The 24,556-nt window shown below is 41.7% G+C and overlaps 1 protein-coding gene across 1 annotated transcript in view; it reads left to right on the top strand.

The window, feature by feature from the left end:
• The window catches only part of TTC7A (tetratricopeptide repeat domain 7A), a 280,715-nt gene that overhangs the window by 107,680 nt on the left and 148,479 nt on the right, over positions 1-24,556 (top strand). Inside the window, exons 11-13 of the mRNA XM_019516313.1 lie at positions 5,956-6,073; positions 16,383-16,440; positions 20,522-20,594. Of these exons, the coding sequence (XP_019371858.1) occupies positions 5,956-6,073; positions 16,383-16,440; positions 20,522-20,594 (249 nt within the window). The remainder of the gene's footprint in view (positions 1-5,955; positions 6,074-16,382; positions 16,441-20,521; positions 20,595-24,556) is intronic.

Raw genomic sequence — 24,556 nt, 5'->3', positions numbered from 1 at the left:
TGAAAGCTTGCATCAGAGATGCTGTCCTCCCCACCCCACAATTTGTGACCATGGCATTAGATCCAATTTGAAACTAATTGTGTCTCCATTGGGTTAATTTTCAGTTGTGCTTGAGGCCATGTTTCCTGGCAGCTTAGTAGAAACGACATTGTTTGTGGTTTCTTCCAAACCCATCTGCCACCTAACTCTCTGACTATGAGGGTTGTCTGTCTCAGATCCTTGTGACTGAGTGACTGCTGAGTGGCATATCTGTGAAATCTAGAGTGAGTGATTTCTCCACCTGGAATGCAGGAATCAGGAACCATTTGTACTTGAGACCTGAGGCTTAGTGACTGCCAGCGTGAGTAAAAGGCTTGTGGGTTTTTCAAACTGTCCAAGAATGACAGAAGAGGAGAAGGATCAGAGAGGGGGAGGAGGAGGAGGATGGCAGGCACAGCCTGGCTGGCAGTGGGAGTGGCAGAACATTGCAAAAAAAGGGTTTGTTAATGTTCTCACAAACAAAATCAGATGCTGAGCTTTGCTGAAGTTTGCAAGCTCCTTTATTTTCGAAGCAGACTTCAGCTGATTGAATTTGTCTTCACAGGAATCTTTATGGAAAGCAAAAGTGCCATTAATAATTATATGAATAAATATTTACAAGAGTGTTTGTGCTGCGAGTGCTCTTGTAGCCATTTTGAAAAGCTGCTTTTATTACTCATACAATAGATTAATCTGACACTTGCAGTGGCCTTGGATAACTTGCAAGCAGGAAAAAGGAATGATGTACCTCCTATTTATAAAGCTTAGGCCCAGTCAGAGATTGGAAACAATACCAGGTGACTTATGTGACCCAGGCACACAACTAGAATAGCAGATCCCTATAGTGACTAGTTCAAAAACAAATAGTAAGTTAAAATTGGTCTGAGCTCCTCACTTCATCTTGGATGCTGCTGCAGAGACAGTGCTCCTTTTCCACTATGTTTCCCTCCCACAGAAACCCTTATCTGGATTTCCACATCAAATGCAAGCTTCTGCTTCTTCCCTTCATGGGTCTGCAAGAGTCTACCCACCCATGTCAGGACTCTCCATTTCTCCTTTTTTCTTTTCCCATCATCCTTAAATCCCTCTCAGCCTTGTCTCCTAATGGCCTCCTTCTATCTGCTTTTGTTCTCATTTTTGTATCTTCTTTCCCCCTTGACCTTGCTGCTTCCCCCACCTCTAGCTTGCATCTCAGTCCCCATCCCTTTGCATCATAGCACCCATAAAAAACCCCAACTGATCTTCTTTCAGATAGTGTCCTCATGCATTTTTTAACTTCAGTATTGCATCTTATCTGTTTGAATGTCTCTTATAAATCCGTTTGGTATAGGAATCATATTTTTCCATTTTTTTTCCTTTTGAAACAAGATGTTCAGTTTAAAAAAAAGCAAACTTCTTTAATTTTGAGGAAGAAATTAATGTCAGTTGATCAACTGCAAACACATGGGGGAATTAATTTTGAAAAGCTATAATGTGTAATGTGCATAAGCAAATAAAGCAGACACCTTGAATGTCAGTACAAGGGGGTTCTGTTTCACGCCACTGTCCCTGTGCCTTTATTGCTTTTGGGTTAGTTCAAATGTGGATCTTAGAGTAGCAAGGAATAAAGAAAATGAAAGGGAGGAATGAAGGAGAGTGTGTGAGCATAGGGAAGAAAAGGAAGTAAGAACATGATTCCCCTCTAGGGAAGAAAGAGGGTTTATTAATCCACTGGCAATTGTTGTGTCTTGAGAGAATAATTTTTTCCATCTTGCGTGTTGTGCTATTTTCTGATTCCATTCCTTCAGGCCGCAGTCCAGCAAAGCACTTAAGTGCATGCGTACATTTAATCACATGATCCAGCCTACGGAAATCAGTACTACTCATGCACTACTCATGCACTTAAGTGTTCTTCTGGATTAGGGTGATAAAAGAGGATGACTTAGATCTGTCCAGTATGATAGGACCTTCTAGGGCTTCATTCAAGCCTGGCTGTAGCCATTGTGTGTCTCCCTTCTGATGTCATTGGGCTTTGGGATAGACCTTTAAAGAGGGTGATTGCTATTAAGCCTGAACTAAAATATACAGCAAAAGGGAGCGTCTCTATCCAGATTCATCAGACGATTTTTTACAAGGGTAAGCCTGTGTGGCACTTTACAAGTAAGGAATTGCCTTTGCGCAATAGGAGGACTGCTTTTTCCCTTTTGTGCTTTTACTACTTTTTTGCATTTCCAAAAAGGATTTCCTTGTGTTTTGTATCTTTTGTTTACACTTTACATAGTTTGATATGTAACAGTTAACTGTCTTCAAATCAGGCAAGTGGAAAAAAAACACCCTGACAGAATACTGTATTAACTGAAATAGATTTTGTTCAGACCATTAAGGGATCACTGCAGAATGGAAATTTCTGGTCTGCTGCTAGATTCTTGGTAAACTCTGCTTCCCTAAAGGGTCTCATTTGGGTATTAAGGAGAAACTGAGCTGCTGAGATTTTGTGAGGCTGAGTCCTAGGAGAAAAAAAGTCATTTAATTTAGGTCTTTTAATATTTTCCCCTAAACTGGTTCAATTCCAAATGTATACAAAGGCGAGAAGTATGGGAAATAAACAAGATGGGTTGGAAGCTGCAGCCTGTGAAAAGATAGATGATCTGATCAGCGTCAGTGAGACCTGGTGGGACAGCTTTATGATTGGAATGTCAACAATGACGATTACACTCTGTTTTGGAAGGACAGTGTTGGGAGAGAAAGGTGATGGTGTTGCCTAGTACATCAAAAACACACACGCTTGTTCCCTGGTTCAGGGGGAAGAAGACAGCAAAGAAAAATGCATTTGGATGAAGATGAATAATGCATCACCAGTATAATGGTGGAGCCATCAAATCTGGAAGAGGAGGTGGATAAGGCACTCTTCAAGCAGGTTACAAATCTGTGGTACTGATGGGAGACTTCAATTTTCCGGACATCTGTTGGAAAAATAATGCAGCCGAAGATAATGTCAAGCTGGTATCAACTTGTGTGGAGGACAACTTTCTGTTTCAGTAAGTGGATGATATAATTAGGGGATCATCTCTCTTGAATTTTATCCTGACCAACAGAAGAACGGGTGAAGGATGTGAAAGTGATGGGTAACTTGGGAGGAAGTGATCATGATGTGATAGAATTCCAGATCCTGAGATGGGGAAAGCATGAGGTCAGCAAAATTGGGATGCTAGATTTCAAAAAAGGTGGATTTTGTCCTATGCAAGGAGCTAATATGCAGAGTGCCATGGAAAGACAGACTGTGAAGGATAAAGGTGCCTAGGAAGGCTGGGAGCTTTTGAAGGGCACAGTATTGGAAGTCCAACAAGAAGCTCTCCCAACATGGTAGAAGCACAAGAGGAATGGCAAAAAAAACTAATGTGACTGCACAAGGAGCTTCTTAAGTGCTTCAGATGCAAAAGGAAATTATACAGGCAATGGAAGAGTGTGCAGATCACCAAAGAGGCATACTAGGAAATAGTAAGAACTTGCAGGAATAAAATCGGGAAGAACAAGCTGCACCTGGCAAAGCAGGTTAAGGACTACAAGAAGAGGTTCTGTGGCCAGAAAAAGAAAAGAAGGACCAAGGAATCTGTGGATCCTCTGTTAACAGGCCAGGGAAAACTCCTAACAGAAAATGCAAAAAAGGCAGAGCTACTTAACAGCTACTATGCCTTAGTGTTCACAAAAAAATTAGGCTGCAGCCAGACACATAATAAGCATTATTTGGTTAAAAAAGAGACAAGCTGAGGGATGAGGTAACAAAAGAGTTGGTCAGAGAGCTTTTGATTGGTCTGAGTGAATTCAGGTCAGCAGGGATAGAAGAACTTCTAGGGTACTGAAGGAATTGGCAGAGAAGATCTTGGAGCCCTTTGAAACAATCTGTATGGTGTTGTGAGACAGGCTGCATGCCAGACAACTGTAAAAGGGCAGTGTAGTGCCAGTTAAAAAAAAGACAAGGAGGACCTGGGGAACTAGAGACCAGTTAGCCTCATCTCTAACTAGGAAGTTACTGGAGCATGTCCTGAGGAAGGCCTTTTGCAAAAATCTGGGGGAGGAAAGGCAGATCACAAGCAGTCAGCATGGATTTATAGAAAACAAAGTGTCAAACAAACCTGCTCTTTCCTCCTTTGACAAAGTAAGTACTTGGGTAGATGAAGGGAATTCTGTGGATACAGTGTATCTGGACTTCAGGAAGGCTTTTGACATGACCTTATCATAAGTAAATTGGAGAAATGTGGGGTGGACAAAACTACTTTAAGGTGGATAGGTAACTGGCTCAATCGCCGCAAGCAAAGGTAATTAGTAATGGGTCCATGTTAGAAAGGCAGGGGGTTTTGAGTGGAGTCCCACAGAGGTCCATCCTGTGCCCAGTGCTGTTCAACATGCTTATTAATGATTTGGATGCTAGCACAGAAAGCTTCTTGAGCAAGTTTGCAGACGACAAAACTGGGAAGGATTGTGAACACATTGGAGGATGTCAGTGCAATTTGGAAGGTTCTCGACAGATTGGAAAGCTGGGCTAGAGCTAACAGAATGAAGTTCAGTACAGACAGATGTAAGGTACTACACCTTGGGAAGAATAATCGAAAGCACAAATAAAATGGGAAACCTGTCTGGATGGCAGCGCTGTGGGAAAGGATTTGGCAGTCTTGATAGGTCACAGACTCGATGCGAGTCTGCAGCGTGATACAGCTGCACATAAGTTGAACGTGGTTTTGGGCTGCATCAATAGAAGCATTAGGTGCAAGACACAGGTGGTGGTAGTGCCTCTCCACTCGGCACTACTTAGGCCTCATCTGAAATACTGTGTGCAGTTCTGGGCTTCACGTTTTAAAAAGGATGTGGAGAAGTTAGAGAGGGTCCAGAGGCTAGCAACAAAGATGATAAAGAACTTGGAAAGCAAGTCATACAAGGGGAGGCTGAAGGAGCTAGGCATGTTTAGCTTGTGGAAAAGGCTGTTAAGAGGGGACATAAGTGTCTTCAATTCCTGTTAAAGCCTGTAGCATTTAAAGGTGCTTAGCACTTCATAGAAGTGTATCCTTATAATACTAAGTACAACTCTCGCACAGGTTTGGTGACAGTGCAGCATCTTAATCTGGGTCCTGAGGAGGAGGAGCTTGCTTGCAGTCATAGTATGCTAAACCCAGGCATCACTTCAAAGGCAACGGGAAAGGGTTCTTTCTTTAATTTTAACAAGGAAGGAGAGATGCCTGTGGTCTTTACAGCAGCAAAGCCAAATGTTTGTAAATATGAGAATGTATGCTTGTAAGAACAGGCAAGCTAGTGGTCTGGTTGTACATAAAGAGCAGAGAGCCCTAGTGTTCTTATTTTAAAATATGAATGGTGCCTGTCCTGAGGCAGATATTAGAACAAGGTAAAGTGTCCTGTCATCACCTCCAGTATCTCTAAGTACATTTGGAGTTTGTGTTCTACCACGTGATTCTACTGCTCTACCAAGTACGGGTGATGCCTTGGTCATAGTAACCCAGAGAAGAGCATCAGATGACTGACTGATCCCACGGCTGCCATCCAGCAGTGTCCTGAAGCATGCCTTTTCTCAGTTGGCCAGTGATGTTGCTTCCCTAAGCATTTGCAAACCCACACATCTCCCATTCACCCAGTGTATTGAACCACTTAGAAATGTGGCTAGTTGTTCCATTGCTCAAGTGTGAACAGAGCAATTTTGAAAATTTGGCCTTACTTTTGGTTGCGGAGCTCTGTTGATAATCTGGGCCTATATCTCCTTCTTGCTATATAAAGTCTGCTTGCTATTTTAAAGTCTTATAAAACCTGTGTGTAATTCCTAAAAGTCCAACAACCTGTGATGGGACTCTGGTAGTTTATAACAGACTGCAGTTGTCTTTGTTACTGTCTAACTTTTTGACTCTGGAGATAATGCAAGTAATTTTGTTTCTCATTTTACCTGCTCTCTTACAGCTGGAGGAAGGAGAACGTTTCGCCAAGATAGTGATAGAACTAGGTGAGGCTACTGGAGAGTTCCTCGCGAAGGGTTATCTGGCTCTGGGGCTGACATACAGTCTTCAAGCTACTGATGGTAAATTATCTTACATTGTACATAAAGCAGCCATTCTAAGTCTTCAATACATGCAACAGAAATTTATTAAAGGCTAAACTGTGGCAGATCATGGAAGGTAATCAAACTGCTGGGCCCAGGGAGACTCTTCATTGGCTTCTGAACATCTGTTTTGACAGAAAACATGGAATTTTCTTTTTATTAAATGCAAAAATAAACTTTTGATCAGGTTTCCTGATAGTTTGAGAAGAAGTTGCATTTATTCTGGCTAACAGTTCTTGGGTGGGGTGGCACTTTAATTGAATATTTGTAATAATTTTTCCAGATGTCATTTATTTGCACAGTAAAATCCAGTTTCCTATATATTTTCACATGTTGTTACCTATTCGAAAATCTCAGAGAAGCATGGTCTAAGGGCTGAAACTATGAACTCTTTCACTCAACTTTTGGCTTGAATCTGACTTGGTAGAACTGAGGAAATCACTTGATTTCCTTAGATTTCTGTCCTTCTGCTTCTCCTGGCATTGGGGGGAAATGGTCAGGAGGAGACCAGGGAAACAATCTCTGCGTGTAGTGGATATCGACCTGGAAATATGTTTGTACAGAGCTTTGAACTGGATGTGTTAAGTGAATGCTGATCATTGTGTTTTAATATTGAATGAAGACTCTGAAAAGTCAGTGTATGAGGATGCAAAGTATTTGACAGCCCATTGCATAGGGATCAGGAAGGATTTCTACCTCTGTTTATCACCAGACCCGCAGCATGGAGTAGCTTTCTTAATTTATGCCGGGACTTCATTAGTAGTATTCCAACCTAGTTTGTTTCAGTAATGACTGAATCTCCTTGTGTTCCAGTTGTGCTGCACAGTGCCCTCTTTTGCACCAGATCCATCCACATTCACTTTGTTTTGGACTTGCTTGTTGGAAGGAATTTGTTGTTCCTGAGGCAGGTCATTTACAGAAGATCTTGCTGTGCAGTGTAGTCAGTGACTACAGCACTTTCCCAGGCAGCCCTTCAACAGAGCACTCCTCCTTGTTGGTTGTCTTCATCAAATAGATCCTATTCTTCAGCAGTACAACCCACTGCAATTTTCCAACCATATACATAGGATCCAAAGAGCAAAGATTCAGAGAAGAGCCCTTCCAATAGCTTGTAATATGTTAAATAAGTCTTTCTCCCTGTAAAACAATAGCCAATAAAAGATATCTCCCCCAAAACTCCATGCCTGTCGCATATTCCTTCAACCATCACTGCTGTAGCCTCACGCCAACACCCCAATCTCTCTCCTTTTGTTGTTTCGCCTCCCCAAATTAGTTCCTTTCAGAAAGTTGATATCCATAGCCCTATGTCCTTACCAGCCTGAACTTTCCCCTATTTTCCGAAGTGTCTTAAAACGTTAAGAGTCCTGAACAGTGGCCTAGTTCCTGAAGGCCACGTGCCCAGATTTTGTTTAGTTTGTTTCTAAGATTGTACAGGATCCCAGAGACTGTTTTCAGAGGTTGAAGTTTTGTCTATTAATAAATAGTAAGGTGTAGATATCCTCTGTGCTGAAACTTTATTAATAGACTTCTGAAGAGTCAAGTTGTGGAAGAGTCTGTTGGACTCTGTAATGATGATGAAAATATGTCCTGAACAGCGATGAGGATTTTAAGGCCTTCTGTTGTGGAACCTGAGACTTTTTTTTTCTTTTATTCCAAGAGGTTAACGGGGTTTCAGAATGTTCTGACATACAGCATGTCCCTTTAAATAAATGCATAACTCCCTATTGCAGATCTGCATTTATATCCAAGTTCGCTTCTGGATTCCATAAAAAAAAAAGGATGGACTTTCTGGTTCTCAGACCACGTTTGTTGTTTTTTTTTAAACTAGAGGGCCACCATTTTCAAATGGCAAATTCTTTTAGGGGAGCTTATTTCTTATTCTTTCTTCTTTGAGATTATCTTTTAATAAAGTGGTTTAAAATCCGTGAAATGTATTTGGTAACAAATATATGAATATCATGGCATTTTAGCAGAAAAGGCCAAATCGGTACTGAAGGAACATTTTTATGAAATGCCATAGGAAGAATACAACATTTATCATAACAAAGAAGTAAGAGTTGAAGGAGATGAAAAAAGGAGAACTGAACTTCTCTATAATCCCCTTGTTTTATACTGAGAAATGTTAATGTGTCTGTTTGGGGTCTGTGCACGTATAAACAGAGTCATAATGACAAATGTGACCACAAAATGTAACGTGTGTGTGTATAAAATGTTAACTTTTGTAACTTTACATTTAAATTGACTTCTGACTGATTCAGTGCTAGCTAACACATTTTCAGAAGCACTTGACCTGCCTTTTTACAAAATTCACAGGAGAATGTCAAGATATTTTCTGGCAATGATTAGGCTTCCTTTTTTTAACTTCTACTTTATCATGTGTTTAGTAACATCTTATATGATGGAGGCTTAAGAGCCATACAGACTTTGCCCTATGGCCTTGTTTGCTTTTCAGTATGACTTCCTTTAGTGAAGTTGGATGAGGGGGAACCATTCTGAATATCATTAAAACATTGCTAACCCTTTTGAGTAATTTCCAAAAAAGTCACTGTACATGCATTAGAGCAGGGGGGTATTGTGGACCCAGTGAATAACACCACCATTTTTCCTTCATTCTCAGCAAGTACAATCTTGCTTTGCTCACAGTGTGATCTGATTTTTCTCTGGGTAGTTTTGTTTATGGCTGAACTCTGTTTTGATAGGTTGCTGCTGAAACATTTTCTTGCTGTCCCAGTTTTGACATTGCCTGTTAGGGCTAACTCTGCTTCCCTTGGGTCTCATGCTGAATTCATATAAGACAAAAGAAAGTGGGATGACCTTAAGGCCTGACAAGGATGGAAAAAATCACCAAGCACAGAATACATTGTAAAATGCAAGTCCTTTTTGTAGTGGCTGCTTGATTGTTAAATCTTCCTAGGTTTTTACCAGACTTCCCCCTCAAGCATATTCGGAATGTTGAAATGAAGAAAAAGAACAGCATTTTTGCGTCTGAGAACTTTAGATATATTACCACAGATCAGGGACAGACTTGGAAATGTTTCCCAAGCTTTCCAGAATATCTTATACCTAGTGTATTGAGGGCACAAGCTAATGTAAAAAAGCTGCAGGCACTGAACCAGCTCTAAATTGCTTATCTGGAGACCAATATTCAAATTGCATTCTTTCATATTTGATATATAGTAACAAGAATGCAGGGCTGCAGTATATAGGAAACTCAATTAAGGTAACATTTTCAAAGCCATTGAACAAACATATCTTGTATTTTTAAAAGGAGTCTAGGTACTTTTGGAGATCTGACACTTAAGCACAAAAGTCCTATGGACTGTATCTATAAGACTTACTCTCTGAACAGTCTGGATGAATGAGGAAAATGGAATGAGTTAAAAGGGGGCAGAGACTTAGTGCATGTTGGTTGCCCCAGGGCAGTTATCCTTTTGTCCTACCTTACCCTCTGCAGTGACATACCCCTGTTTGACTAAGAGGGGTAAATGTCCATTCAAATTTCACTTCCTGAGAGGAGAAAGCAGGCATATGGACAGTTACTGTGGTAACGTAGCAGCTGACTCATGCTATGTCCCTTTCCCTTGTAACTCTGGGTGTGCATAGAAGTAAGTCCCTTTTGAAACATTTCCAAGTGAAACACACTTGGAAATGCTTCAGAAAGGAAATATTTCAACTGAGGGCGTGTGTGACCCATGTGATGGCTCTAGAGTATTTCAAAATGCAGCCATTAGAGAAGGGGTGGAGGATGTCTCTGGAGGAGCTGTGGGAGGGGCTCCCCAGCTCTCTGCTGCCAGGCTTCTGACTCTCCAGCCCCAGTTCCCTCTACCTCCTGTATTCCTCTTCTTGCCAGAGATGAGGAGTAAAGTGGACTGGGGCTGAAGAGCCTGGCCTTGGGGGCAGTGTTTGATCCCTAGTGCTGGAGCAGCCAGCATCAGGGAAGCAGGACCTGGCAGCTGTAGAGTGTCAGTGAGCCTACACACTATCCACCCTGCTCTCCCTTCATCCCCCATACACACATAAAAAGAACTGAAATACTTCCAAAAGATAGTATTTTGGAGCACTTCAGCTGCGCGTGTACACCCATTCTTTCGAAACATTTTGGTGGTTACTTCTGTCCGTGCCTTCACTGTAACATGCATGTCTATATCCAGAGTGCCTAGGGCATTTTTGAAAATGAGATTTGGGTCACTAAGTTGTTTACGAGAGTTGTAGCCTAAGGATGTAAATAAACATCTTGTCTGAGGCAGTCCTGATTTATCCCAGTGTTTGACTTGGATTAAATTAGGCATGCCACAGTCATTTAAAAGTCTCTTTTCCAGGTTGCATTGCTGCTCCTCTGCCAGTAGGTGGCTAGCGAGAGCACACAGCCTGGCCAGATCATCTTGGGAAAAAGCACAGTAACCTGACAGATGCATACAGCCACATCCTGGGGGAAAAACATTAGTACCTTTTATCCCACTTCAGAGGGACTTCAGGTGCATCAGTGGAATTATATGGCTATAGAATCCCAGGACAAAAGGCTTTCTTCTGGGACAGATGTAAAGTCTTATTTTGCAGCCTGACAGTTAAAGAAATGTACACTGAGGTTTTGGACCATCAACAGAAGCTCTGGGCTCTGTGGGCATTTGCTTGTGCCGCAGCACCGGGCGCTTTTAAAAGTGTCCAGCACTGCGGTGCATGCAGTTGTATAAGTGGCAAAATGTGCATCAGTGCTGAGAAAATGGCAGCAGCACACTTTTGAATTAAAACACCTTGAAGGTGTTTTAGTTCAAAAGCACACTGTCACCATTTTCTGTGCGCTGCATTTTGCGACTTACACACTGTGCTGCATTGCATGCAGTTGTATATCAGTTCATGTGCAGAGCAGACTTGATTAATCAAGTCTGCTGCAACCCATCGGATCTCCAGAGAGTCGTGGGACAAAAAAGTATGTTTATAAATGTCCTGTGCCCCTACCTGTGCTGTCTTTATTAGTCTGCTGGACCTTCCTAATACAGATGATTTTCACTTAGCTGGTTGTTCATATGCATCACCAGTGTAATGCATTGATCTAAACAAAATGTTTTGACTTTTCCCAACCCCCAAACATCCCACTTCTGTTTATTCTAGGGAAAAAGGAAATGGGGGAGGAAAAACTATATACGTTTTGTGAAATGGAACACAAACACTCAACTGTACAATTGACTTCATATCTCTCTCTGTGTTACCCAATTATGTAAATATATGATCTGTGATTTTAAGAGTTTGCAGTTCTGACAGAAAAACACAAGAACATAGTAAGTGTATTCCCAGTCTACTCATTACTAAGATCTTCCCCTCTTGTATCTGCCATTAGGTACAAATTTATTACATTTTATCCCAATATATTCAGTTTCTTAGCACCCAGGCTTTTACAAATTTCCTCCCAAACTAATCCAAATATGCTAAAAATGCATTCAGTTCATGTTGAGGTGACTGTATAAATGTAAAAGTTTTTTTCAAAATCAACGTTTTGAATTCAGCCGTTTGTCTTCTAGCATTTAATTCCTGGGTTTCATTGCTCAAAATGTTAGAAATTCAACACAGACTCCTTTGCAATCATAGGCTTAAGTACTAAAAGAAAGGAAAGAGCATCAAGATAACTTTGTTGGCCCTGTTTCAGCCACTTGCTTTTCTGAGACTCTTGTATTTGGAATTGGGCATTATAGCTGTTAGTAATAGAACAGTTCCATAGCTGTTCTGAACCACTTTTCACTTTTATTTGGGGAAGGCAGGGGTTGTTTTGTTGTAATTCAGATTAAGCTACATTTCCACTGGGACATCTCCGCTGTGGCAGTTGTATCTTCAGCCAATAATGTGTAACATTCTTTTGAAACCAGCTTCAGTTGTTTTCACAAGTTTAATCTTTCTCTGTGTGAACTAGGTTGTGTGTTTTGTTCACACGCCTTCCTCATTGCCAGCTCAGATTTCAGCATGCTATTGGCAGCTAGGCAGAGAAAACTAGATTCTATTTGAACTATACTGCATCAAGTGGAGCTACAGTAGATGACATGATCTAAAACCTATAAACATCCAAGAGCTCTGCTAGAGGTTTTTCTATTTCCATGGCACATAGGCAATGCATAAGTGCTACCAGTGTGGGGGCACAGCTCTGCTGCCACCATAGTGGGGCAGCACAATTTGCGCTGCTGCCAGGCTTTGGCTCTAGCCAGGCTGCAGCCTGTGCCTGTGTCCTGCCATTGACTCAGAAATATGGGGAGGCACATTATTCTGCCCCCCCCACCCCCGACCCAACACATCACCAATGCCATGGCATAATGCAGTGCTGTGTAGATATCTGAGCTAGCTCCGGTACCAGAAGCAGCATAGTCCTGTTAGTGTGGTGCTGCTTCTCAGGATAAGGCATGCCAGTCTCTCCTTATTTTCCTCTCAACCATCAGCCTCAAAGTTGGTTAGTTATGAAAGAGGTTCTGAAACTCCACAGCATACTTTTACCTGGTGATACTTTCTAGGTGAGAGATATTGTATTTACTCGATTCTAAGACAAGGTGTTTTCTCCCATTTAACACAGGGGGGGAGCCATGAGGGGAAACTGCAAGATTAAACGAACTGCTATGCGGTGAACTTCTGCTGTGATTTCTGTAGGTCCCTAGCTATGGGGGCTGGGCTAGGGCCACGTTCCATGCCCCAGGCTAGAATGGGGATGGAGCCTGCAGGCATGGAGCAGGGGTAAGAGGGGAGAAGAGGCTGGGGGGAGGGGAGGAGAGGGAGAAAGCACAGGCTGGAGGAGGAGAGGGTATGGGGGAGGAGAGGCAGAGGGGGCAGGGGGAGCAGGCAGAGGGGCAGGCACAAGCAGGGGAAAAGCTGTTTGATTTCCCCATCCCAGCTGTTTGCCTTCCCCCGTAGCAGTGGTGGGAGGGGGCTTGAAGTAAAGATGGCCCTTCAATAATTAGATTCTATACATGGAAGATTATAACAAATTTATAAAGTTTCCATGTATAGAATCTAGTTACTGGTGGGGCGTCTTAAATTCAAGGTCATCTTAGATTTGAGTGAATGCAGTAAATAGTAGGCTGAACTATTCAAGTATAATTCAGGTGCAGGGAGGATTGCACCCAATACATTTTCTAAACTTCTTTATTTTATTTTCATTGCCTGAGCACGTGGCACATGCTTTTTCTGTCTCCAAATCATGGATAACATCTCTAACAACATTCTGTGATTCTCTCATAAGTGAGGTATGAGATCACATTTTTCTCCTGGATGCTGTAGCCATTACTAAATGCTTGTAGCCATTACTAAATCCATTTTAAAGCCTTATTAGCCATTTTAAACTGATGTCAACATTAATCCTTTTAGTCTTTCCTTTTAATTTTTCTCTCGTTTCTTGACTTGCAGTAACTGATAGTACACCTGAATTTTTAGTCTTTCTGGAGGAGAACATGAAGGGTGAAGTGTTCCAGGCATTTATTTAAACAGCTCATTTTGTGATGCTTTCAAGCTTGTTGTTAGCAAAATAACGAAACAATTTTCTTATCAAATCTTTGCCATAATGTCTTGTGGCATAATCACTTCGCAGTTTTTTTGCATCTGAAGACTAGCAGGAAAGCAGAGTGCTGAAGAGTTGTTGGAAGGTCTTGGAGAAGAGCTTTAACAGTCCTTTCAGCCCTATTTTGATAACCATGTTAGCTTAGAAAATGCTTCCATCATGGTATTATCAAACTCATCCATGTTCTGCTTTTTCACTACACTGGACAGAGCTTTAGAGAATGGCACATTTGAACTTAGAAACTCAGAAGAAACTGGTTATCTGAAATTTTGAGATGAGCAAAAATCCTTTCTGTCTTTTTACATCATACCTCTGGATTATGCCTGTTAGGATTCTTTGCACTGCCCTGCCTTACCCTAAGATTTCTGCCTATAGGCTCCACCATTGCCTCTCACCTTTTGTGCTATGGCGCCAGCATTGTGGGCTGTACCATGCTGCACTGCCTCACCCCAGCCCACCACCTGGGGCAGGGATAGGGAAACCAAATAGAGGAGGAATCCAGAGACCTGTCTGCTTGTGCAGCCAAAGAAATTGTGGGGGGGGGAGCAGTGGCTGAGTGGCAATATATAACGCCTTGCAGGCTGCACATCAGTTGGACAGCCCTGCCATATACCCTTCAGTCATTTGGTTTCTACCACTTCTATCATCTGAAGTCATGGAGAGCCAGATAAATGAATACATTGATGTTCAGTAATTGCTAAACAGTAATTATTGCTTCACACTATTCATCAACAGCTCGCACATTTGTGTCTCATACCAAGAAACCACTGTTATTACGAGGATTCTGGGGACTGGAAAACAGTATGACTTGGCCACCTTAATAGAGAACAGTGCTTTCAGACACCCTGTCCTATTGTGCAGGTGGTTTAGATTCTAACAAAGCAAGCCTCCTTAATTCTTCAGTGTAGATCCTCTTTAGTATCCAGTAAAGATTAAACAGCAGCCTGTTTAAATTTGCTGACGATACCAAGATTTGGGGTGAGGTGGGCATGCTAGTAGGGAAGGACAAATTACAGCAGGACCTGGACAGGTTACAGGGGTGGGCTAACGAAAATAGGATGGGTTTCAATACTGACAAGTGCAGAGTGCTGCACTTGGGCAGTAGGAACCAGCAGCATACTTATAAGCTGGGAAACTCCCTTCTCGAGAGCACGGTGGCAGAAAGAGATTTTGGAGTCATTACTGACTCCAAGATGAACGTGGGCTGACAATGTGAGGTCACAGTCAGTAGGGCTAACCGTACCATGTTGTGCATCCACAGATGCATCTCAAGCAGGGCCAAGGATCCTTCCCCTCTATGCGACACTGGTCAGGCTGCAGCTGGAGTACTGTGTTCAGTTCTGGGCGCTGCACTTCAGGAGGGATGTGGACAGCATTGAGAGGGTCCAGAGGAGGACCACCTGCATGATCCGGAGACAGCAGGGCAGACCCTACGAAGAGAGGCTACGGGACCTTAACCTGTTCAGCCTTCATAAGAGAAGGCTGAGGGGGGAACTGGTGGCCATCTATAAACTCACTAGGGGGGACCAGCAGGGTTTGGGAGAGACCTTGTTCTCCCGAGCACCCCCTGGGGTAACAAGGAATAACGGCCACAAGTTGTTAGAGAGTAGGTTTAGACTAGACATCCAAAGACACTACTTCACAGTCAGGGCGGCTAGGATCTGGAACCAACTTCCAAGGGAAGTGGTGATGGCTCCTACCCTGGGAGTCTTTAAGAGGAGGCTTGGCGTCTACCTGGCTGGGGTCATTTGAGCCTGGTTTTCTGTCCTGCCCGGGGCAGGTTGTCAGACTTGATGATCTACAAGGTTCCTTCCGACCCTACTTCTATGAATCTTAGATTAATTGCTCTTAGGGCTTGGACAAGCATACATTTTAGGTGCTTTGGAAGGAGGAAGGGGATTTGTGCTTGGGAGTGTTATGTGAATAGGATCTTTAAGAGCTTGCAGTATACAAGCAAGCTAAATTGCACTAATTTTGACTCTGAAAGAAGCAGGGTTAAAGTTGGAAGGGTTTTACTACCTTTTGCCTGAATCATGCAGGCATAGGAGTTGCAGCTGGTATTGATATCCTGTGCTAGTGATACAGTTGTTGCATCTGTCTTTCACCCCTCTAGCCCCTCTTTCTAATTCTTGGTTACTTCATCCATTTGCCAGCCCTTGCACACATACACACCTTTATAGCTTTGTTTCTTACTGGGTCCCAAAGATCCTCAACGTTCTCATTGTTTTTATTTTTACTTGCTTTGAATTCATTACAGAATGAAGATGGAACCTAATGAGCCAGCTCTTAGGTGCTCCGAGATAACACCTGACACACTCTAGGGTACCGCAAGGAAGGAAGGGCAGCAACTAGGGGCCATAAACCACATTTAACATATCATAACATAGAGCAGCTTAATGAGCTGCAGTTGTTTTAGAAGGAATGCCATATTGCCTGAGGACCTGGTCACAGTGCTCTGTCTGTTGGGATTTGGTTTCTGTCCCATGTTTCTAGTTTTAAAAAAAGTCTCCATTATGTACAGCACATTTAATGTGAACATTTCAGACTTGCATTCCAAATATTTGTAATGGGAGGTGGACCTAGTTATAACAAAAAGATTTCTTTTTTTCTATGTCTTGTCTGACTGAAAACATTATTGGCCTTTTCACAGCCATATATACAGGTGCTGATATGCTTCTGTTGCTTTGTGCTATGTTTTTTAGAATGTACTGTAAGCATTCTTTGTTCAATGGTTCAGTAACTTTGTGTCTTATCCTGCAGCTACCCTGAAGTGCAATCAAGATGAATTACACAAGAAAGCACTTCAGACTTTGGAGAGGTGAGAACCTGACTGATATTTGTGTCCCTTTTTATGTGAAGCCAAAATAATTCCCTTTAAAAATGATTTCATTCTCTACAACATGCTTCAGTGTCTGACTGTTTAACAAGTCTTTTAGATGCTGGCAGTCATTCTTCTAAACCAGTCCACTGATTGCAAGAATATAGTGGATCGTTTGGGGAATGTCAAAAGCCAACTCCTTGAGAAGAGTCCTTTGGCTGCTTACAGCTACTTACAACTTAAAAATAAGCCAAACATGAGGATTATGCCCAAGATCCACCAAGAGACTTTGGGCATCTGGCTCCCATAAAGGAATCTGCAACTTCTGAGTTAGGCAAAAATTGCATTCTGAATCCTCAGTATAGGATCCAAAACAGTCAGCATGCTTAATTGGGAGCCCATTCAATAGAAAACAATGAAGACCTGGATATTTCTTAAATACTATTACTCTTCGATACTTGGGTACTTTATTCTGTATGCCTCCCTTGGCTCCAGATTCACAGATTAAAATTCCATAATCCTTTCCTGAATGTAGGTTCCTAAGACTGCTGCCCTTGTCCCCTCTTTTTTTTTTTTAACAAAAATATGAGCAAGGATGGCTTTTCCCACCCCTTCCTACCAAAAGGAGGAGGTAGATGGTGGTGAGAGAAGAGACCTAGGTTCAATTCCCTATGCAGCTTTTGGGGGTGGGTGAGTTCAAACCTACTATTCTGTGTATCCAGGACAGTTCCCCAACTACCAGGCTGTTTGCTGTTCTGAAGTAGGCGGAAAAATTATCAACTTTGACGTAGTTTCACTTTTGCATAAAAGGAATTGAAGATTCAGTTGGCCAGAGAGGAACATGGAGCAAACATAACTTAGTGATTAGGGTGTTTCCTTAAGAGAGAGGATACCAGAGTTCCAGCCCCTGCTCAAACAGGTGATATAAAAGCATGGTGGTGATACTACTGCGCTTCCCTTCACTGTGGTTTGAAAGAAGTAGCTGCTCCAGCAGTTTGTATGGAGTTCAGTCCACTAGTCATGCTCCAAAAATGTCTGCTATATTGAGCTCCAAAACAGATGGAAGAAAGTATAGTTTATGAATCCTGATGGGGTTTAGGTGGCAGAGATGCTGAGCTACTCAGCACTATTAAAACTGAGATTCTTCTGGACTGCCCAGAAGCAGAACTTTTAGGTACCTTGGCAAACTTTAATTTCAAAAGCTTAAATGGCTATAGATTTCAGTGCCTTGAGGAGTGGGTGGCAGTGAGTGGGAGTTTTGAAGATTTTGATTTTCAGTTTAGGTAACAAGAAGGACCTTGCAAGGTCCCAAGTTCAGCACATCTCAGTAAGTGTAAGGAAAATGATGGTATTTTTCTTTAACTAGTTGCCTCAAACTCTAGCTATCTTAGCCATGTTAAGGTGATGGTCAAGATACCTAAGCTCAATGTGGGATCTGTCTCAGACTTGTTTCTTACCTTCTCACATATTGGCACCAGTAACAAAAATTCTGTAGGTCAAATTCTGTCCTCCATAACACCTAAGACAGCTCTGTTGTATTCTGAGACTGCACAGATGTAACTGATTGATCCTGTAACTAGAGCTTAGTTAACAATTCTGTTGGTGTCACACAAGAAGGAGCAGAATCTAGCATGCTCGCTCTCAGCTCTGTTGGCTCTGAAGTGGTAATAGGAGTATATGGCAGTAAAAACTTATTTTTGTCACTAAAGTCAGCAGACTTGTCTCCAGATCCTTATTCATGTTGCTCTGAAGGGTAACAAGGTGCATTTTGGCACTTTTCAGAGTAGATCTGTCACTTTAACTAACATGTGTTCTTGACTCCTATGTAGTATCTCCCGTACTGTGCTATTTAGATGTAACTGCTGTGCTGCATTGCTTTTTTAACCGTATTTATTTTTATCCTTTGACCTTTCCCACTGGCAGTGACTTATTTTCATGGTATCTTAACTCTAGCTAAGAAGCAGACAACCCTGTAGCCAGTCATATCCATAGTACAGCCGACAAGGGGTGCTGCAAGTCAGCCAGATAGTGCCCTTTAGTGTCTGCATGTTTTTCAGTTCCAAAGTACGTGCAGGCTCTGCCAATCCAGAGTGTAGGAGCCTGTGGCCATCCTTAAACATGAATCTCTTGGCTGGAAGCCTTGTTTCACCAGCTTGTTTTTGTTGTTGTTTGAATACCATTTAAAGATGAGAAACAAAGTAGCAGGTCTTTTTCTTTCCCAAACCATTGTTAATCATTGTTCTCCATACACTGAGATGACTTCCTTTCTTTTTAGCCCTTTAGCCTATTGTTAGAGGAGCTGTTGCAGACTTTATAAGAAGGACTTTAAAAAGAACAGTTCCTTCTCTTCCAGTAACCTAGATAGAACAGGCTTGCATTCAGGTTTATGTGTAATAAATAAATAAATCAATTGAGCTCTCTGTGACACATTGCAGTATAATGTATCCAGTGTCACATCTTAATCCCTGGAACTGGTATGGATCATTCTAGCCAAGAGTTCATAGGCCAGTTCTAAACCAACAGAGATAAAGGGCACACTCTGTCCAAATTAAACTTGCCGGTCTTGGAGCAATTCATTATAATCATCAGCTCAATAGAGTTTAGCTCAGGCTAAGATTATAGATGTGTGGTAACTGCCATTGACATAGTGTGTGGTTTGTGTTTCCTGTAGCAAGTCTTAAATCTTTTCATTAGTGAATGAATAATTTGGCAGTGCTTAGCCATCAGGCTTGTCAGTCTTTTATTTCTCCCTCACAAACTCTTCAACTGCACTTGCCTCCGGGCAGGGTAGCACAGGTGCAGACTTCCCTCTTCTTTGGAATAAAGCCCAAAAAAGTTAGAAAACATCTATTTAGTATGATCAGCCTTCCCTCTTGTGGTAAGGGCATTGTTGTAAAAGAGACCTGGGAGAGGAGGGTGAGTTTGTTAGCCAGCATGGAGTCGGTAATAGATTTTAGAGTGTTATCTGAGAGACCCTTCAGAAATCCTGTAAGGAAACCCATGGGTCAGGTTTGGGTGAAACCCATTTATTGTATTTTTCCTTCCTTTTGTAGGGCTGGGGCAGTGGTTATAGAGAGAGCCTGTTTAGAAGTCTCTGCCCATTCCTAAATAAAACAAAAAGTAAAGCCTTGCAAATGTGTAGACTGAGCTGTGTTGGCAGTGAAGCTTTGTATTCAGGATAGTACAAATTCTTATTCCATGTAGTTCTGTAGAGGGGCATTTATTACATGCACTGCCAGAGAAGCAGCAGCAGAGCCTAGTGGGAGTAATGCACGGACCTGGGTATTGAGAGACTTTGGTTCTGTTCTTGGCTCAGCCATTAACCTGTGCGTGTCTTTGGGCATGTCACTTGCTCTCTTTCTGTGTGATTTCACTCCCAACTTCAATCTGTCTTGACTAGTTGGATTGAAAGCTCTTCCAGGCTGATAATAGCCATGTATTTTGCATTCTACCTGGTACTGGGGAGCCAGGGGTGCTGATTTTCAGACTGCTATTTGCTCACTGAATCCAAATAGTAAGAACAACAGCACTAAGAGGGGAAATTGCCATTTTATTTGTTAGCAACCCCTTTCCTGTACCAGAGCCTTTATTCAAATATTAGGATATTGCTGCTGTGCCTTGGGTGAAATAGTAGAAGGTAGTTAGCCTGAGGCTTTTATTTAGGATGAATTGCTTAAAACAATGCCATAAAGGTATGTGGGTCATGAATGGAGAGCAAATGATTTGCACTCTCTTCCCTCTTCTCCGTCATAGTCAGGTATCTAAACATCCTGCCATAAATCATCTCTTGCAGATTGTCAGCATGTTTTTTTTTAAAAAATGATAGAAGCTTCGCATCTGGCTGTATAAAAATGCCAAGCATCTAGATTTTATAGCAGTTCCTGCTTGCTTGTTTCATGAGCTTGGCTCAGCCAGCAGAGCATTCATATGCTCCTGTATGCTCTGCACTTGTAGAATTCCTCTTGAAATATGCTTTCTAAAATTTATGCATCATTTGTGGCTTCTTTCTGGTAGAGGAAACAATGAAAAGCACAATCTGATTTTTCACTTTCCTTTTTTTCTTGTTTGGTTGTCCTTAAAGAGCACATCACCTGGCCCCTGAAGACCACCAAATCATCCTTTACGTCTCAATGCAGCTGGCTCTCGTCAGACAGGTATGTGCCATGACTGGTAATTTCAATTCTGTCAGCCACCAAGTGGCTAGGAGTTAGTGGAATGACTCAGCAGAATAAAACCAATCCTGGTCACACTCAGTAATGACTTTTTTCCTGAAAGCAGGGAGAGAAGGAGGGAGGGAGGGGCAGTAGCATTAACTCAAATCCACCTTAACAAAAAAACGAATAAGTAAGAACTGCCTAGCCTGGCATTCAACCCAGTCCTATGACCCTGGTTGTCAAGCCTTTCCAAAAGCATTTATCCAGTGATTCATCTCTGTCTGTCCCCTGCACTCTGTGCTCCTAAGCAACTGTGCACGGGAAGGGCAAAGGCCAAACGTGAGATGTTTGTTATTTTTTAACCAGGCCCTGTTCCTGGTCTGTCGGCTCCAAAATCTCTTTTGTTACTTTTAAAATTCTCAATCTCTTAAAGTTCTCAGGTTATATATATTAAGGAGTTGCCTACTCCATGCTTGAGTACCTTCCACTATGATTTCTGTGGCCCTTGGTAGCATTATTTGGCGCTCAGATGTTACTGCAGATTTTAGGTTAAAAAAAAATCAGACTGTTTTTAACAGTGTGCTTTGCTGTGTTTAAGAAGATTTGCCTTTTCTGTTAAAAGCAGATGACCTTTGTCAAAAAAGCTGAATGTTATTAGAAACCCTTTTAGCTAGATTTGCAATTTCATCAGCGTATTTTCCTTCCTTGGCAGGCTTTCTGTTCACTGCAGATTTCTCTCTAGTCTAGTCTTTGACTACAGAGTGAAACAGATGCTTCTTACTTTCCTGAGCTAATTAGGTGAGCTATTTGTTCATTAGGTTAAACTAATTGTTCCAAGAGAGCACACTCTTACTAATGTCACTTTTGCAACCCTTTCATAATAAGAGCAGTGTTTTGTGAGGACTAATGCATCAGGATAGATAATTAAAACAGCTTATTGAACTTTGTCATCAGTCTCCTGTGTACCTCACAATACAGTTTTCTTAGGGCCTTTAATGAAAAAAAAAATCTAACTATTCTATTTTCTATGCCTATACACTCTGACAGTCTGATCTGCTGGCTTCTTAGCTCCTTTGAGGAGATAAAATACTAAAGGAATGTTTTTATAGATACATTTTTCATGGCTGACCTCAAAAAGAATAAAACTGAGGTTTTCTGGTCATCATTTGTCCCTCCTCCCCCTTACTGAAACAGCAAGCTTTGATTCATCCTCCCTGTCTATTTCTAAGGTTCTAGTCTTTCTTAGAGGTGAGATTTCATATGTTGCATTTTGTCCTCCTTTTCCACTTGTTCTGTCTGTTCCATCCCCCTTGCTGTCTTTTGTGTCTCCTGCTGCACCTGCGGATTTGTCCTTGACATTCTGCCCCTTGCCCCTGCTCCCTGTAGGTGTGAACCCTGTATGTTATGTTGTCAATTTGGCCCCTACCGCCCTGCTTCTCCTCTTCTCCATCTACTGAGAAATAAATCTTTAACGCATGCTTGGAGTGATCAGAGATACCTGAGACATCTTTATTTTTAGACCACTGTAAAATATCCTGTTCTTCTTTTGCCAGTCTAGTTAACGATAAGCATTTGGCAATGCATTTTTAATATCCTTAATTATTTAAAGTATCTAACATACTCTTTTTCTGATTAACTGAAAGATAACTTATTCTCTCTTCTCTCTCTCGGCATTTGACAGATTTTATTAACTGTTGAATGTCACAATTCAAGGTTTCATCAGGCTGCATCACGCTGCTAAGATATTAAAAGTGCAGTTTTATGCATTTGCCTATTACATCTTACCTTTTCTTATAAATAAACCTTATTTTCATTATCAAGATCACTTAATAAGGTGCCTTAGAAAGAGCTGAATAATATGGACATAAAACTTCCTGAAATAGATGGCAATGTTCTGCTTTTTCAATTCCACAAGTAGACTGAATTAATGATGCTGAAAAAACTTCCTACCTTGAAAAGACTCTAGAATATTTCTAGCAGTCATTTTTCTATTACTTGCTTAAAATAAGTCTGGTAAATACAGGAGAAGGGGGAAAGGAAACAGAAAACCCTGAAGTTTACTCTGTTACCTAGGCAAGGATGCAATGTAAGGACCTGGTTATAAAAGATCCCTCAGGTGAAAGGGTCAGTCTTCAACTATCAGTGTCAATGATGGTGTTACACTTGACACGTATATTTGAAGGCACTGCTTCCTTTCATGGATTGATTCAAAGACCACTGAAATCAATGGGAAGACTCTGCTTTGAGTTCAGGTAGGCTTTGGGTTGGGCTATTAAAGCACTTTCTGCAACACCCGAGTAAATACACATGAATGCAAATATGTCCTCATCCATAAGGAGAGTCTTGTTTTATTTTTTTCCTGGTCTTGAAGTGCTCGCAGGAGAAGAGCAGTGTTGGCCTTGGAGGTTACTAACATCTGCAGGGCTCAGTTGAAAGTCAGCCAAACAAGTTAACAAATGAGACTTCCAAGTTTCAAGTCTAGGGTACTAGTTCTGTCTCTTTTCCTATTTCTATGACAATAGAGTTGGGATCCGCAAAAACAAGGTAGAGTGAATTTCTGAAAAGCAGGCAGCTTTTAAAAGTCTAGCTTGTTTTTGCCAGCCTGTTTCCATGGAAATGACTTGAAGGAGTCAGAACACTTGTTAATTGTAGGTGCCGATTCCTTTTTTTGGCCCTGAATACCATGTAAATCAATGTCAGATCCATAAAAAGAACACGTAAGGTTTTCAAGGCATTTTAAAACTTGTACTGATGTCTTTTTGATTTGGTTTGACCTTCCTCCCCAGGAAAACAGGGGTGGAAAGGCAGCCAGGGGCCAGCAGCTGAGAATTAGTTCTCACTTATCAGTTTCATCTGTGGGCTGCCAGCAGAGACCTGATGTTTCAAGTGGCAATTTTCAGAAAACATCTACAGGCTTGAAGGGTGCATGTACTTCAGCAGTGAGGGAAATTAATAATAATAGTAATAAAAGGTTTGGAATATATCTACCAGTTATTCCCCTCACAGACTGTTATTCCTTTTAAGCATATGGTTTCAAGGAGGGTCGATTAACTCATAAATCCTATTTTGTGTGTGATGGTAAAGAAGAGATCAGAACTCAGTTTTGTGTGTGTGTGTATGTGTGTGTGTGTGGAGAAACTTAATGTTGAGACTGTTGGGTATAGACCAGTGATTCCCAACCTTTTTTTGCTACAACCCACTGCTGGGAGTGGAGTGCAGCGGCTTGGGGCAGAGGAGCTCCTGGCAAGTGGCGTGGATCATCCTTTATGTGCAGTGCTGCCAGTATTGCCATTGCAGCCCTCATTTGGGTCGCGACCCGAGGTTGGGAACTGCTGGTGTAGACACTCATAGTCTTCTTCTGTCTTGCACTCACTCATTCGCTCTTTCTGAGTAGCACTGTTTCCGTTGTACCCCGTTTGGTCTTTCTAGGTCAGTGGTTCTCAATCTTGTTAGACTCAAGGTACCCCTCAAAAATACGAGCTCTAAGCTTTCACTCGATTATTTTCCATATTTAAAAAAAACAAACAAAAAGGACTCAGAAGGCTCACAAGAGGTCAGAATGTTTTTTGACACTGGATTCCTATTTGAAATCTCTGGGTTTATCCTGTGAATTAAGTGTAGATGGTTGTCCACACAACAGTGCTAACATTGCATGGTATCCCATGACAATCTTAAAAGCATGTCATTGGTATAGCATACTGGTTGAGAATCAGCTTTAGGTTCTGACCTATAGTTTTGGGAATAATAGAAGTCCCAGTCCATGCAAGTCTGCTAGCTTCCTTTTCATTAAGAGTTCAGTATGTGCCCAAGTGATAAACATTTCAATCTTTTCTTCATAGTTTCATAGTTTGTAGGGTCAGAAGGGACGTGAGCAGAACATCAAATCCGACCCCCTGCCATGGCAGGAAAGAGTACTGAGGTCAAACGACCCCAGCAAGGTGTTCATCTAACCTCCTCTTAAA

The sequence above is a fragment of the Gavialis gangeticus genome, unplaced genomic scaffold (assembly GCF_001723915.1).
Source record: "Gavialis gangeticus isolate Ggan-Ray unplaced genomic scaffold, GavGan_comp1, whole genome shotgun sequence".
Lineage (NCBI taxonomy): Eukaryota > Metazoa > Chordata > Crocodylia > Gavialidae > Gavialis > Gavialis gangeticus.
The sequence above is the reverse complement of the archived record's forward strand: the minus strand, read 5'-3'. Positions and strand labels throughout refer to the sequence as shown.